Source organism: Prionailurus bengalensis, chromosome B3 (genome assembly GCF_016509475.1).
Source record: "Prionailurus bengalensis isolate Pbe53 chromosome B3, Fcat_Pben_1.1_paternal_pri, whole genome shotgun sequence".
NCBI classification, from domain to species: domain Eukaryota; kingdom Metazoa; phylum Chordata; class Mammalia; order Carnivora; family Felidae; genus Prionailurus; species Prionailurus bengalensis.
In genome coordinates, this window is record NC_057355.1 from 105,046,754 (window position 1) to 105,061,189 (window position 14,436).

The 14,436-nt window shown below is 34.5% G+C and overlaps 1 protein-coding gene across 1 annotated transcript in view; it reads right to left on the reverse strand.

Moving 5' to 3' along the window:
* EXOC5 (exocyst complex component 5) overlaps nucleotides 1–14,436 on the reverse strand; it is a 60,823-nt gene that overhangs the window by 22,028 nt on the left and 24,359 nt on the right. Inside the window, exons 5-12 of the mRNA XM_043556244.1 lie at nucleotides 12,878–12,942; nucleotides 10,308–10,336; nucleotides 9,026–9,135; nucleotides 7,422–7,466; nucleotides 7,179–7,319; nucleotides 5,541–5,623; nucleotides 4,304–4,513; nucleotides 2,543–2,690 (exon numbers count right to left, since the gene is read on the reverse strand). Coding sequence (XP_043412179.1) covers nucleotides 2,543–2,690; nucleotides 4,304–4,513; nucleotides 5,541–5,623; nucleotides 7,179–7,319; nucleotides 7,422–7,466; nucleotides 9,026–9,135; nucleotides 10,308–10,336; nucleotides 12,878–12,942 — 831 coding nt within the window. The remainder of the gene's footprint in view (nucleotides 1–2,542; nucleotides 2,691–4,303; nucleotides 4,514–5,540; nucleotides 5,624–7,178; nucleotides 7,320–7,421; nucleotides 7,467–9,025; nucleotides 9,136–10,307; nucleotides 10,337–12,877; nucleotides 12,943–14,436) is intronic.

The following is a 14,436-nucleotide window of genomic DNA, read 5'->3' on the forward strand; positions in this document are numbered from 1 at the left end:
AGTGCTGCTATAAACACTGGGCATTTTTTTATCCTTTGGATAAATACCCAGTAGTACAATTGCTGGGCTAGAGGGTAGCTCTATTTTTAAGTTTTTGAGGAACCTCCATACCATTCTCCAGAGTGGCTGCACCAGCCTGCATTCCCATCAACAGTGCAAAAGTTACACTGCCCTTTTTAATTATCCTTTAAAGCTTCCATCATCAACTACAAGGTCAAGTCTAAATTTCTAAGCAGAGTACACAAAAAGTTTCTGTCTACATTTTCAGCTTCCTTTTTTATTACTCTCCAATGTACATTTTTATTTCAAGCATTTTATGCTGCACAGCCAATCTTTGTGTATGTCTTTTTTTTTTTAAAGGAAGAAAGCCATTTGACATCCACCAAGGATTTATTTTTTTTATTTAACATTTTTATTTATTTTTGAAAGACAGAGAAAAAGAGAGAGAGAGAGAGAGTGCAAGCGGAGGCGGGGGGGGGGGGGGGGGCAGAGAGATAGGGAGACACAGAATCCAAAGCAGGCTCCAGGCTCCGAGCTGGAGCACAGAGCCCAACAAGGGGCTTGAAGCCATCAACTGTGAGATCATGACCTGAGCCAAAGTTGGACGCTTAACTGACTGAGCCACCCAGACAGCCCTATGTATGTCTTTTTATATGTAGTATTCTCTCTGCAAGAATTACCTTCTTGTAGATATGCTATGTAGCTTTCAAGACTCAGGCCTCAAAAGTTCCCTTCTTGTAATCTTTTATAAAAAATACTCTTCTTCAATTCCTTCACCAGGCAGAGCTGGTTGCATCTTCTTTGGTCCCAGCAGGATATACCTACTTTGCACTGATTCTTTATATGCTACCTCCTTTCTCCACACTATTCGAAAGTAAGGTATATGTCTTTCATTTATATCCTCAATGTCTAACATGGCAGCTGGTACAAAGTAAACACATAATGTTGCTGGATCAGAATGCACTGAATTGAACTAAATTTCTATCTTGTAAGTTTCCAGACAAAGGTCATGATTTAGAGTTAGTTACTGTGACTCAAACAATATAATGTTGACAGTTTCAAGTTCGATGATCTTTAGAAGTATTTTAACCTATTTCCAGCATTCAGAAAACTAGACACAGTAATTTACCAAATATATCCATAACCCCCAGATGTGTCATATCTTAACATTTTTCCAAATGTACTTCAGATCTGGGGGGTGAGGGGGTCCTACATTATAAATATGGATACAGTCCCTTAGGTAATCCTCCTTCGTGGCAACCACTATCCTGAATTTATCATGCCTATGCTTGTCCACATCCCTAAATGATACAAGGTATAGTTTCACTTTTTAAAAATTTATATAGAGGTATTATACTGAATATATCTTTTCCCCATCTTGTATTCAACATCGTATTTCTGAGATTTGCTAATGTTGATACATGTAACTCTAGTCATTTAAATTGTTATATAGTAACTCTAGTCATTTAAATTGTTATATAGTTTTCTAGTGTATCGACAATGTCAGTTTATCAATTCTCTTTTTGAGGCACACTTAATTTGCTTCTAATTTTTTACCATTATAAACAATGTGGCACATATACCTATTAGTTTCTGTAAGGAATTCTCAAGTTACTATCCAAAGTAAAGATACAATTTTTATTCCAATGGCAGTGTATGAAAATATCTATTGCTCCCCATCCTTACCAACACTTGATATCATCAGACTTAATTTTTGCAGACTGAATGAGATACTATTTACCCTATTTTACGTTTCATTTTCCTATTAGTGAGAGTGAAAATCTTACTGGTAATTTGCATTTTCTCTATTTGTTTATGTGTAGCCTTTGTTTTCTATTGATTTATGTGTGTAATTTATACTGATTTACTATCTGTCAATATAAAATATATAAACCATATACACATCAATACAAATAAAAAATTAGGATGGTCTCAACTCTCATTTCCACTGCTTAAGAGGTACATATCTCAGTTTCTTCATCTGTAAAATGGAATAAAAACCTCACAAGGTTGTTACAATGATTAAATGAGTAATGTATACCTAAAGTGCTCTGAACATGGTATGTGCTATACAATTATGTGCCACTATTATTTGTTTCACATAATCTTCTGCTAGTAATACTAGCTATAAATACTTCTTGCAGGCTGTGACTTATCTGTTTACTTTGTTAAAGTGTGTTTGTTGGAAAGAAATTCTAAATTTTAATAGAGTCATCTTTTCATTCTTTTCCTTTAATACCTGGGTTCTTAAAACATCCTTCTCTCCCTAATGCTCTATATTTTTATAAGATAGTTCTAAACCTCCCTCTCATGTATTGATTTAATATCTTACAAAAAAATTTGGTATATTCAACTCGTAAAATTATATTAAAATATACTTCTAAATAACTTTAAAAATAATTCTGTTCTTCAAAACAAAAACTCTATCTTTATTACAAAAAATAGTTGTACCTAACCAGATAGCAGATTTGTATCTTATTACAAGGCAAAAATTAAAATACACAACTATATATAAATAAAATAAATTTACAATTACTCTTACCCTATGACATCTTTCAAAGGCTTGTTTGGTTTCTTGTAAAAGATTAACCACCACTTCTTGAGATAGGAAAGTTTCCCCATGAGTATCGATACTTGGCCCCAGTGGTAAGTTAGTACGTTGTCTAATTCTCTCTTTCAAATCTTGAATACTAATGGATCATGACAAGAAATAAAAAGAGAACACTTTATTATACACAGATTTCAATTTCAAATGCTGTTCAACTTAGTACACATCAACAAAGAAAAATGGACTAACTGCCAGGAGACCTAAAAGTTCAAATTCCAATAAACTCTAGTTCTATAAAGTGAAACAAGCCTTAATGTCTACACAGAAGACTTTCATCTGAAAAATTAGTATATTTGGAGTTAGGACTTTTAAAGTCTTTTTCAGCTCTATAATTCTGACTCAATAGCCAAAAACTCCTTATTTGGTTTCCTTAGCAAGTGGACTATTCCAAATTAGTTAATATAACTAAATGGTCCTTCTTAAAATAAACTTTAAAAATTTAATGCTTTTTTAAATACATTTAACCATTTTAACATACTTCTTATTTCTTCATTATTATTAAATAAGATATATTAACCATAATATAGCTTTTCTTAATGACTGAGTAACCAGTCACTTTGAACATTTATTTTACGGTGGTATCTTTAGGTTAAACTTCTTTTGCTCCTAGACTACCTAACTCTGGAGTATTGTGAACATTTTTTTTTTTCAGATATTATTTTTTTTTTAAAGTAATCTCTACACACAATGGACGTCTCGAACTTACAACCCTAAGACCAAAAGTTGCATGCTCCACCAACTGAGCCACCCAGGAGCCCCAAACTAATTTTTTTTTTAAATTCTCATGGTTGTTCTTTAGTTTTTTTCTTCCCTTATTTGCTGCTGCCTTTCAGATGTCACTTTTTAAGTTTATTTATTTTGAGAGAGACAGAACACACATGCACACACACATGCACACGAGCACAAGCAGGAGAGAAGCAGAGAGAGGACAGAGAGAGAATCCCAAGCAGGCTCTACATTCCATGCTAAGTCCGACGCAGGGCTTGATCTCACAACTATGAGATCATGACCTGAACTGAAATCAACAGTTGGACACTTAACCTACTGAGCCACCCAGGTGCCCCCAAGATGTCACTTCTTATTCCTAACTATAACCTCTCCCTGATCATTATGTAGTATATGCCAAACTGGGAATCAAGAAAGTGATTTGAGTATACTCTGGACTCTAATTACATGGCTCTGCATAAGTCATTCTGCTTCATACTAAAAATGACTGGGTTCCACATAGTTGAGATCTGGATAACTAAGATGCCACCAATTCTTAGAACAAATCATTTTCTTCTAGTATGTGAATAATCCCAGGCTTTAGGTATTAATTAAGTAATTTTATGCCCAAGTCATTAAAAGCTCAGGGTACTTAAAATGTAAACTATTTGCTATTTTTTTTTCCACACCTGCAACAACAAAAAATGATGTGCTTCCTAGTTAATAACCTGGAATAATTTATTCAGTCTAGGAAAAAAAAGGCGACTATTTATAGTGCTGGTATTCTGCTTTACATTTTAATTACATCATGTTAGGTCATTTCAATACATGGTTCAAGAGACAGGATTTGATCAGTGGTGTCATAAATAAGCTGGGTTAAATGATTCTTCATAGAAAATTTCAGTAACTGTCAATATTTGACAAGTTTGTCCAAATACAATAAAATTAACATCTTTAGTTTTAACTGTAACATTTAACAAAAACACTTACCCTCCTGTGCCAATGGATCTCTTTTGATGGTTTTTTGAATCATAATAGCGCTGTAGGATCATAGCACTTCTGCTTTTCAAATATCCAGTCTCTACCTCAATGTAGTTCTCCAAATAGGAAATGAAAATGGATTTGATAAGCTTAGACAAGAAAGTCTGTTTATCAGTACCTAAGTTAAACTCCATCAACTTGCTGGAAAGATTTGTGGTTCTTTTCATGGAAAAAGGGAGAAAAAGATGAATGTATATTTTAGGTATAGTAATAACACTGAGGAATACATATTTTTACAATGTAATTTTAATAACTTATGTTAAACCACCATTTCTTAAACCTTGGGAAGGTGCTTAGGATACAGAGAGAAGCTGCACAGCGCTATATATAAAGTAGACTGACATCACAAACAGCATTGTGGTTTTGCAAACTGACTAAGGATAATCTCCTAGGGATAGGCGACTTAAGAGAAAAAGTCTAGGCAACCAACCAGTCTAGAAATGACAACAGTGGCAGAATGACTTCAACTACACTCTAATGGCATTCACAACATAGTACCCGGGTCAGAGTACTGAAAGATCTACTCTCTGTTCATTCTCCCTTTTGTCTTTGCCCATGTGGACTTTTCTTTAATTTTCGGTTTTGCATTGTTAAATACAGACTCACAATAAACGTTGTTGGGATGGACTTCCTGATTATAGTTACTTTTGAAGACCCTCCTCCCAAAATGACGTCACTGACAAAGAACAATAGGACTGGAAAAAAACTCCAATAAGAAGCTTCTGATATAATATTTCTAAGTGTAACACTTTCGTTTACAAAAGCCTAAGGCAAATTTTCATATCAAACTTAAGGCTGAAACTCATTTGTTAAGAATTTGTGACTTTCTCAATTTCTAAAGATTTAACTGCAGATAAATATAATCATACTACTTCTTAGAAAAAAAATGATAGGGAACTAGCTTACAATTAAAATTCAAAACAAAATTCTTGAGTCTTAAACAACATAAACAAAGTTTCATTAAAGTACATGACTATAAAGAATATCTGATTCCTTAAGTTAATGTGCTAAGAATGCTGTTCTTTCTATAACAGTAATCTACGTAACCAAGTATTTAATGCTGAAAGGTATACTATTAACAAACTTTTACTCAAAAATACCTGAATACTTCACCATTTTCTATTAAAAAAAAAAAAAAGGAAAGAAAATCTGAGATGTTACTATTTTCTAGTAATTAAAAACATACCTTGTATATAAATCATAGAGATTTTTGAGATACTGCTCTGCATCAGACTTCCTACATTCTTCTAACTGGTCTTTCACAAAACTCTGGAAGGGAAAAAAAAAAAGGCCAACATTATGTCAAGTAAACATATTTTTTCTCTAAATTACTCCACATTCTGGGGCTGTTCTTACTTAAAATACAATGGAAAAGGCAATGCATAAGAAGTATACCAATATAAAAAAATAATAGGCTTTTAATTTTTAATGCTTCTCATATTTACATGTTCATCTATAGCAGTCTTGGGAATAAGTATTAAGAATTTCAGAATTTCTTTTGAAACTGGCCTATCTTGCTTTTTAAAGTACATTTAAAAAACAAAACCCAGAAGCACCCAGGTGGCTCAGTTCGTTAAGCATCAAACTCTTGATTTTGGCTCAGGTCCTGATCCCATAGTTCCTGGGATTGAGCCCCACATCAGGCTCTATGCTAATGGAGTGGCACCTGCTTGGGATTCTCTCTCTGCCCCTCCCCTGCTCATGCTCTCTCTCTCTCTCAAAATAAATAAATATTCAAAAAAACAAGAAACAAAAAAACCCCACAAAACCCAAAAAACAAAACCTGATGCTGTATCGATATAGTTAATTCCTTAAAGCAGCATTTCTCAAACTGTGGCCTGGCTAACACTAGTGTCCCCTATGATTAACAGGCATTACTCTAAAATTGGGAAATGCTGTACTTTACATTCCTCCTAGAGAATCACAATATGTGTTAGTACCTTTAAAGGCTATAAAAAGTTCTGAATTGTGTTTTAAAAACAAAAACTTCTTTTATGTTGCTTAATCCAGTAGAAAACATAGTTTAGGAAACGTTGCCTTAATGTATAGTGCTATGGGAGTCCAGGTTGTACATTAAATTACTGTTTTCGGGAGGAGCCAAGATGGCGGAACAGCATGGAACTTTTTTGTGTGTCTCACGTCCATGAAATACAGCCAAAACAACACTAAACCATCCTACACACCTAGAAATTACTATGTTTTTTCTTTTCATATTAGTACCATATTATGAAAATTCTACAGACTGTGCTTAAAATTCTTACTCAATTTCATAAATACATTCATTGGTCAAAGTGAGGACCCAATAAAAATAAAAATCTGAGGCTACCGGGGCACCTGTGTGGTTCAGTCAGTCGAGCGTCTGACTTGGGCTCAGGTCATGATCTCATGGTTCATGAGTTCAAGCCCCACATCGGGCTCTCTGCTGTCAGTGCAAAACCTGCTTTGGATCCTCTGTCCCCCTCTCTTTCTGCCCTTCCCCTACTAGCATGCTCTCTCTCTCTCAAAACAACAACAACAACAACAACAACAACAACAACAATCTGAGGCTACCCCTCTACAACCTTTTATGACTTGTACTGCTGCTACACAAATTTTAAACATGTGCTCTGATGATGCTTGGTGATTAGCACCTTTTTTCTTGGTGAACAGTATTTTTTTAAAAAAGCATGACGTTGTTATTCTTTTCCCATTCACTGAATAAGGACATTACTATTCCAAAGGGCATTACATGAGTAAACCAAAAATTAAAAAATAAATAACTTTCAAAACAGAGAAAAAAATCACTTATTGCCTTAAGAATTACTTAGTCATAGTTTAAAATTACCTGTAGTTTGATTTCAAATACATTTTGAATAAGTTTAGCCAGTACTGTTTCTGGATTACTAAAGATATCTCCAACTTGTTTGTTTACCCGTTGACAGAGTATTGCTGCATCTTCAAATATATCATTTCTCAAGTAAGCACCCTAAACAGAGGCATTTTACATAGTTAATGTATAATTTTAAAATGGTTTTTAAAACACAAATTAGCATAAAATAAAATCCAGAAAAGTGTACTATTAGGTTACCTCCTGGCACTGCTTTATATAAACATCAACACAATGGGAATAACCCTACAAAGAAGAAAGAAATACATTATCACAGTTCTGTTTTAATAACAATAATCACAACAGTAATAATCTCAATAAAAATTATTATATGTAATAAAGCTATGTCTATGTCCTAATAAATCACCAATAATAACGGTTGTTGGATTTAAATGAAATTCTCCCAGTTGCTTTTTATGAAATTGATCACCTGGTTCATATCCTTGCAAGATTTTAGAATGAAAGAAGAAAACTGGTATGAGTTTTTTGTAGTCATTTTGCCCTATGATCACCTAGCCAATCTCCTTCAACTCCAAAACATGTATATGCATGCATGCACCCACACACACACAGATTCAGTCTTGAGAAAAGGTTTTTAATATATATATATAAGTACATTATGTATTTCATATTAATATATATATATATATTTCCTTCTTTCCACTCTTGGATTCAAAGCATTTGTGTTCCCTTGCAAGACTCTGAACAGAGCTGTATTTAACTGGCATTCCGGAAATTTACTTTTAAAATTAAATCTATTTTAGCAGAATGTATTTAAACAAAATAATGTGTCATATTAAGCTCTCTATAATGACTTTTGTCCATTAACAAATCATACATAAAAACAAGGAAAGTAAGCAATGCCAAAGTACACTATTGTGTCAAGAGCCATTCTCAATACTTAATATGTTACTTGTAAGTGTAAAGTCCAACAAAAAACTCCTATTTCCTACTCAGATACAAATATAAACAGATCGGGGGTACCTGGGTGGCTCAGGTGGTTGAGAGTCCGACTCTTGATTTCGGCTTGGGTCATGATCCCAGACTCATGGAATCAAGCCCCATATCAGGCTCTGTGCTGAGCCTGTTTAAGATTCATTTTCTCTCTCTCTCTCTCCCATTCCCACTCCCTCTCCCTCTGCCCCCCTACCCCATTTGCATTCTCTCTCTGAAAAAAAAAAAAAAAGGAAACAAATTGCAAAGCACTATTTCTTTAATTTCTTTATAGGGATACTCTCCCTAATTCAAAATCCAAGAAGATAGTATTTCTTTGTATTACCACCTAAGATCTTCTGGATTTAAGTCTTTTACTAATTATATTCCATCTAATCTCTGGCTCCTACATTCCACCAGATATTTAAAGCTAAATCTTTTTACTTTTGACCTATTTCATAACATGTTTGACTGAAAAAAATAAAAAGACAAGAAGACAGTATGATTTTCTATGTCAACCAATATAAAAAGTCATTGATAAAATTTTATTGAATATAATATTAAATACCTAAAATTTAACATAATTTATGGAAGAGATATGAAATATACATTTAAATTAAATTAAATACATTAAATTAATACATAAATACATTATAAATACATTAAATTAAAATAAATACATTAAATTAAATACATTAAATACAATTTAAATGTATATTTCATATCTCTTCCATAAATTATCCAAAATATCCAAAAATAATCACTGTGAGAGTCATACAACTAACAGGATAATCGGTGACTATAATATATAGAATTTATATAATCTCCACAATCTTGAAGATTAATCTTCATTTTTAATAATTACTATTTACCTTAAAATGAAGCAAAACTGCTGCTACTTCTCGCATTCTGGAGATTTCACCTCTTCTTTGAGCACTGGTAAACTCCTGAATCAGTTGGCATTCTAAATCATGGTATTTACCTAAAAGTAAAAAGGAAGTAATTCAGCTACAATGGGACAACGTATGCAAGTTATTTACAAGCACATGAATTATTTACAAATAAAATGACTATGGATCTAGCCTTCTTTTGAAAGACTTATAAAAACAATATGTGATTATAGGCAGTGAGTCTAGCCCCTAAAATACACTATGATATAATATAAATCTATATTTTTAAAGACAAAGAAATCTTCCCAACCAGGAAAACAGCTGAACTCCCTTGGTCTGACTACCACTTACCACTGTTACTTAAAAAAGCAGCTGAGTGAGATAAACCTCTGGATGTCATTTCTGATAGTATGAGATAGGAAAAATCTTAAACATAAAGCTGTAGAAATGGTGAAGAGGACTACAGAACTCTTTACTAGAATTCAGATGTCTTTACCATGAACTATCGTGGATTTAACACTAAATATCACCTTAAGATAATACATGGTGTCTGATTCACTACATTATTGACGCTACTAATGTTCTGTGTGAAAACTTGAATGCTGTGTTAATCTACAGTAATCAGAAACGTTGCCAAGAAGTCCAACTATCTATGTCATTCTTATTATAACACTTTTGGGAAAATAGGTGGCTCTCTGAACCTTCTATGCAATGGTCTCCCAAACATGACTCAAATTACCATGGGAGCCTGCAAATATAATGGCTTTTCCAGAGACCCAGAATGATCTGCTTAAAATATAATCCAAAGATTGGAAAGGATAAAACTAATCATGTAAGCAGTTATAAAGATACTGAAATGCTCACACGAGCTTTTAAGTTAAAAGCTCTTAGCTTTTAAGACAAAGAACCTACTTTACAGATACATGGATACAAAACAACCTCCAAGATACACTGTTAAATTAAAAACACAAGGTATAAAGCTATTTGTATAGGATGCTACCAATTATTTAAAAATAACCAGGGACAGTAGGACTAAATTCTACACATGTATATGTGATTTATGTCCCATGCTTGTATATCCATAGGATATTCTAGAAGAATACCTAAGAACCTGGTAATGACTGCTTCAAGGAAGAGGAGTCAAACTCAGGGATATGGTGAGAAGATAACATTGTTCCCACTATCTCTCCTTTTACTATTTTTCTTTTACAGAAGTATTTTTATCACCTATCCACAACTATTAAATAAATCAAACTCCACTTACTCGCAATTTTGGATTTTACTTCTGAAAATCTGGAAAATAAAAACCAATGATGAGGTTCATACTAGAGAAAAATGTACCACAGTAATCTAAGATGTTAATAAAAGGGGAAACGGGGTCTGGGAGTGTAAGGGAAACCTTTGTACTAAAGGTCATCATCAAGGAAAGAAGGAAGGGAGGGGAAAAGGGAAGACGAGAGGAAAGAAGGAAGGGAGGGAGGGGGGAAGGGAGGAAGGAAAGAAGGAAAGCAAACAAACCAGCTAGTCAGCCAACCTGGTCAGCCAACCAGGAGGGAAAGAGTACTGATAGTAAGCATGCCAGGTAACAAAACTGAATTTGGGCCATTCAGATGGGGCGGCTAGTTCTCATTTATGAAATTCACTCTGAATAACCAATAACTTGTTAAAGAGGGAGATGTTCTATATGAGGCATTAACAACCCCACCAGCCCCAACACTGAGCTATTGTCTCTGCTTATATTCACTAACAAGTTTTTAAAAGATTTTTTTTTAATTTATTTATTTTTGAGAGAGAGAATGTGCACAAGTGAGCGAGGAGCAGAGAGAGGGGGAGAGAAATTCCCATGCAGGCTCCACACTGTCAATGTGGAGCTCAGAGCAGGGGCTCAAGCTCACCCAATGCAGAACTTGAACTCATGAAACCTAAGATCATGACCAAGCCGAAGTCGGATGTTTAACCGACTGAGCCACCCAGGTGGCCCTATTCGCTAACATTTTAAATTCCTACTTGTTTATTTGCCCCTTCTGTTGGGATTTTTTTCATAAAAAAAAATTCCATTACTGTTATTTAAAAGAAAAATAACAAGAACAGTATATGAAACATAAAATAGAAGTCATAAAAAGGACCCAGCAATGTGTGTTACAGACGAACCATCCAATCTTTGCAAATTCAAAAACTAAAATATTACATACTACCATACACTAGAATTTTTTTTTAATTTTTTTTTTTTTAACGTTTATTTTTGAGGCAGAGAGAGACAGAGCATGAACGGGGTCGGGTCAGAGAGAGGGAGACACAGAATCCGAAACAGGCTCCAGGCTCTGAGCTGTCAGCACAGAGCCCGACGCGGGGCTCGAACTCACGGACTGCGAGATCATGACCTGAGCCGAAGTCGGCCGCTCAACCGACTGAGCCACCCAGGCGCCCCTACACTAGAATTTTTTAAAATCTTAAATATCAAGGGAGAATGTACATTATGAAAAAGTAATGTTGAGAGATCCTATGTAATCAGTTTGGAGAGAGAGGAGGATGGTTGGCAAAAGAGATGGCAAAGACAGATAAAGAAGGTGATAAAAATGTAGAGTTGTACAGGGGTGCTTGTGTGGCTCAGTTGGTTGAGCATCCGACTTTGGCTCAGGTCATGATCTCACAGCTCGTGAGTTCGAACCCCGCGTCGGGCTCTGTGCTGACAGGTTGGAGCCCGGAGCCTGCTCCAGATTCTGTGTCTCCCTCTCTCTCTGCCCCTAACCCACTCTCACTCGCAATCTGTCTCTCCCTCAAAAATAAATAAACATTAAAAAAAATTTTTTAAAAAGTAGAGTTATACAAAACTGATGTATCAAAGTCATGGTGGAACAGAATGCATGTAAGGCCATACTGATCTCTGTGAAAGAATTAAAACTAATTAGGACATATATTCAACTCCAAGGCTTGGCAGAGACTAAAAGAGAATTGTAAGAGAAATATGTAACTGAGAAATAGGAGAAGATGAGTATATGCAGAATAGAATGGAGAGATTATCCAACAATTATCAGGCAACTTATTGTGATCTACACATTTTACCCATTTAAGGAAATGGTCCAATTTTGAAGTCCCTAAGGAGGAGTCTGTGGCTAGGCTAAAGAGTCTAAAATCCCACGAAGTTGCTTATAACAATCTGTGTGGATCTGAATTTTCTGAAGAAACTTTTTTAGCTTTCATCAACTTTTAAGGTGTCTAAAACTCCATAAAGTTTAAGGACTCTCATCTAGATATAAGAAAAAGCAGCTGAATGGCCCCATGTTTAAACTTTCCCCATTCCCTCCATTCCAGCTTATCAGAGTCCAAAAAAAATGAAAATTTAAAACATCACTTTAGGAAATTTCAAAATTCTTCAGCAATTTTTTTTTCAGAAGAAAGACAAAGAGGGGCACCTGGGTGACTCCATCAGTTAAGTGTCTGACTCTTGATCATGGCTCAGGTCATGATCTCACGGTTCATGGGTTCATGAGATCAAGTCTTGTGTCTGGGGTTCTGCTGGCAGTGTGGAGACTGCTTGGGATTCTCTCTCTCTCCCTCTCTCTCTACCCCTGACCTGTTTGCACACGCACGCACTCTCTCTCAAGATAAAATAAACTTAAAAAAAAAAAAAGACAAAAGGTTGAAAGTATTTCAAAGTATACCACTAAATTTAGATATTAAGAAACTATATTTTTTCAATCAACTCTTATATACTATGCTTGTACAAAGGAGGTACTCAATAAACTCTTGTTGAATAAGCAAAAACATACAGGGAAAATAAAACTTTATAAATTATAGCATACATGCAAATTAGCTCTTGAGAAATGAACTTGCCTGTCAAAAGGTAACTCTTGGGCAATTAGGTGCAACTTCTGAATGATGTCGGCTGCCTCCTTTATCTATTCAAAAATAAACGAAAGCAATAATTAAAAAAACAAACCCTATACATACCAAATATATCTTTATATTTGAAAAAAATAATAATCCCCTATGTATGCCAATAGACCCTCACTCCAACAATTATCTTTTAAAATCCATACAAATAAAACCTTGTGAGCAACAGAAATACATTATCATCAATAAATGAATCAATAAAACATAAACATCTGTCTTTCTAGTATTGAAATTTTGTGATTTTATAATGCCATAATCCCTTCCCAGTGAAACTTGCAGTTCAAGTTTACTCTGAAAAAATTAAAATCATTGCTTGCTGAAAGCCTAAGTGTCTCTTCTGGTTTATGAACCCAAAAAAGACAAACAAGATTTATGAAAATAATTCAGATCATATTGCTGCATATATCCCACTTTAAGCTGAACTGAATGAATATATAAATAAAACAGCTAAAATACCTATCATTTAATAAACACATAAATTTATAAAACTTGTTCTAAAAGCAAATATAGAGTTGAATATGAAGTCTCCTGAATGAAATATGGTACAGAAGTGTACTTCTTTAAGTGGTGGAACTAAAGGATTCAGGCCAAGGGTCTAAAGTTCTTGAAATGCAAATATTTGACCATGCTTACTTACACTAATGTGTGGGGGGAGTTATACAATATTCTCTTTTTCTTTAAGTTTCAATTAAGTACTGAATTTTGGCACACCTTCAGTAACTGATTTATGATCACTCACTTTCTTTTACACTAAAAAACAAAGAGACTCTTACAAACATGAAGCAAGAGCTAAAAACATTAACACAGATCTTTCTAACCAAGCACTCATGTGAAGTCTGGCAAGCAAAGGGGACAACAGCAGGGCCAAACAAACTGTTGCCAAACAATAGTGAACATAACATTCTGGTTTTAGTTATCTCTTCTCTCCTTGTCTGTATGTCACTGTGACATACAGTGGGGGGGGGGGGGGGGGGGGGAAGAAAGTCAGCTAAACAACCTTCTTTCAAGATTGCAGAACAGTCAATACCATGTACCCTCAGACCAGTATTAAGTGACTAGTGCCATGAAAAGGATTAACATAAACAATTCAGATTTTTCCAATCTCTTTGGTCCAAACTAGAGCTCTTTATTCAAGCAACAGAAACCAGAAACTCTGAATTCCTTGTGCAGAAAGATATTTCAGCTTATCAATGATTTAGGTCACACCACCCCCTAAACCCAACAGAATATAACTATTAAATTCTGTTAATATTAAAAGTCAATTATGGGAAAGAACTATTAACATAGTTACCTCAGCATTTCCAAACCACACATAATTCTATAAACAAAAATGCCAAGACAATCCCGTAGTTAAAAATCTGAATATACACACTTCATCAGGAATCTGCAGGCAAGTGTACTAATACACATTTCAGAACAATAAAAAGTTTCAATAAATCAGCTACTCAGTGATTTGAAAGTAATAATTAGGGCATTGCTATTAATGATGCAGCTTGCTT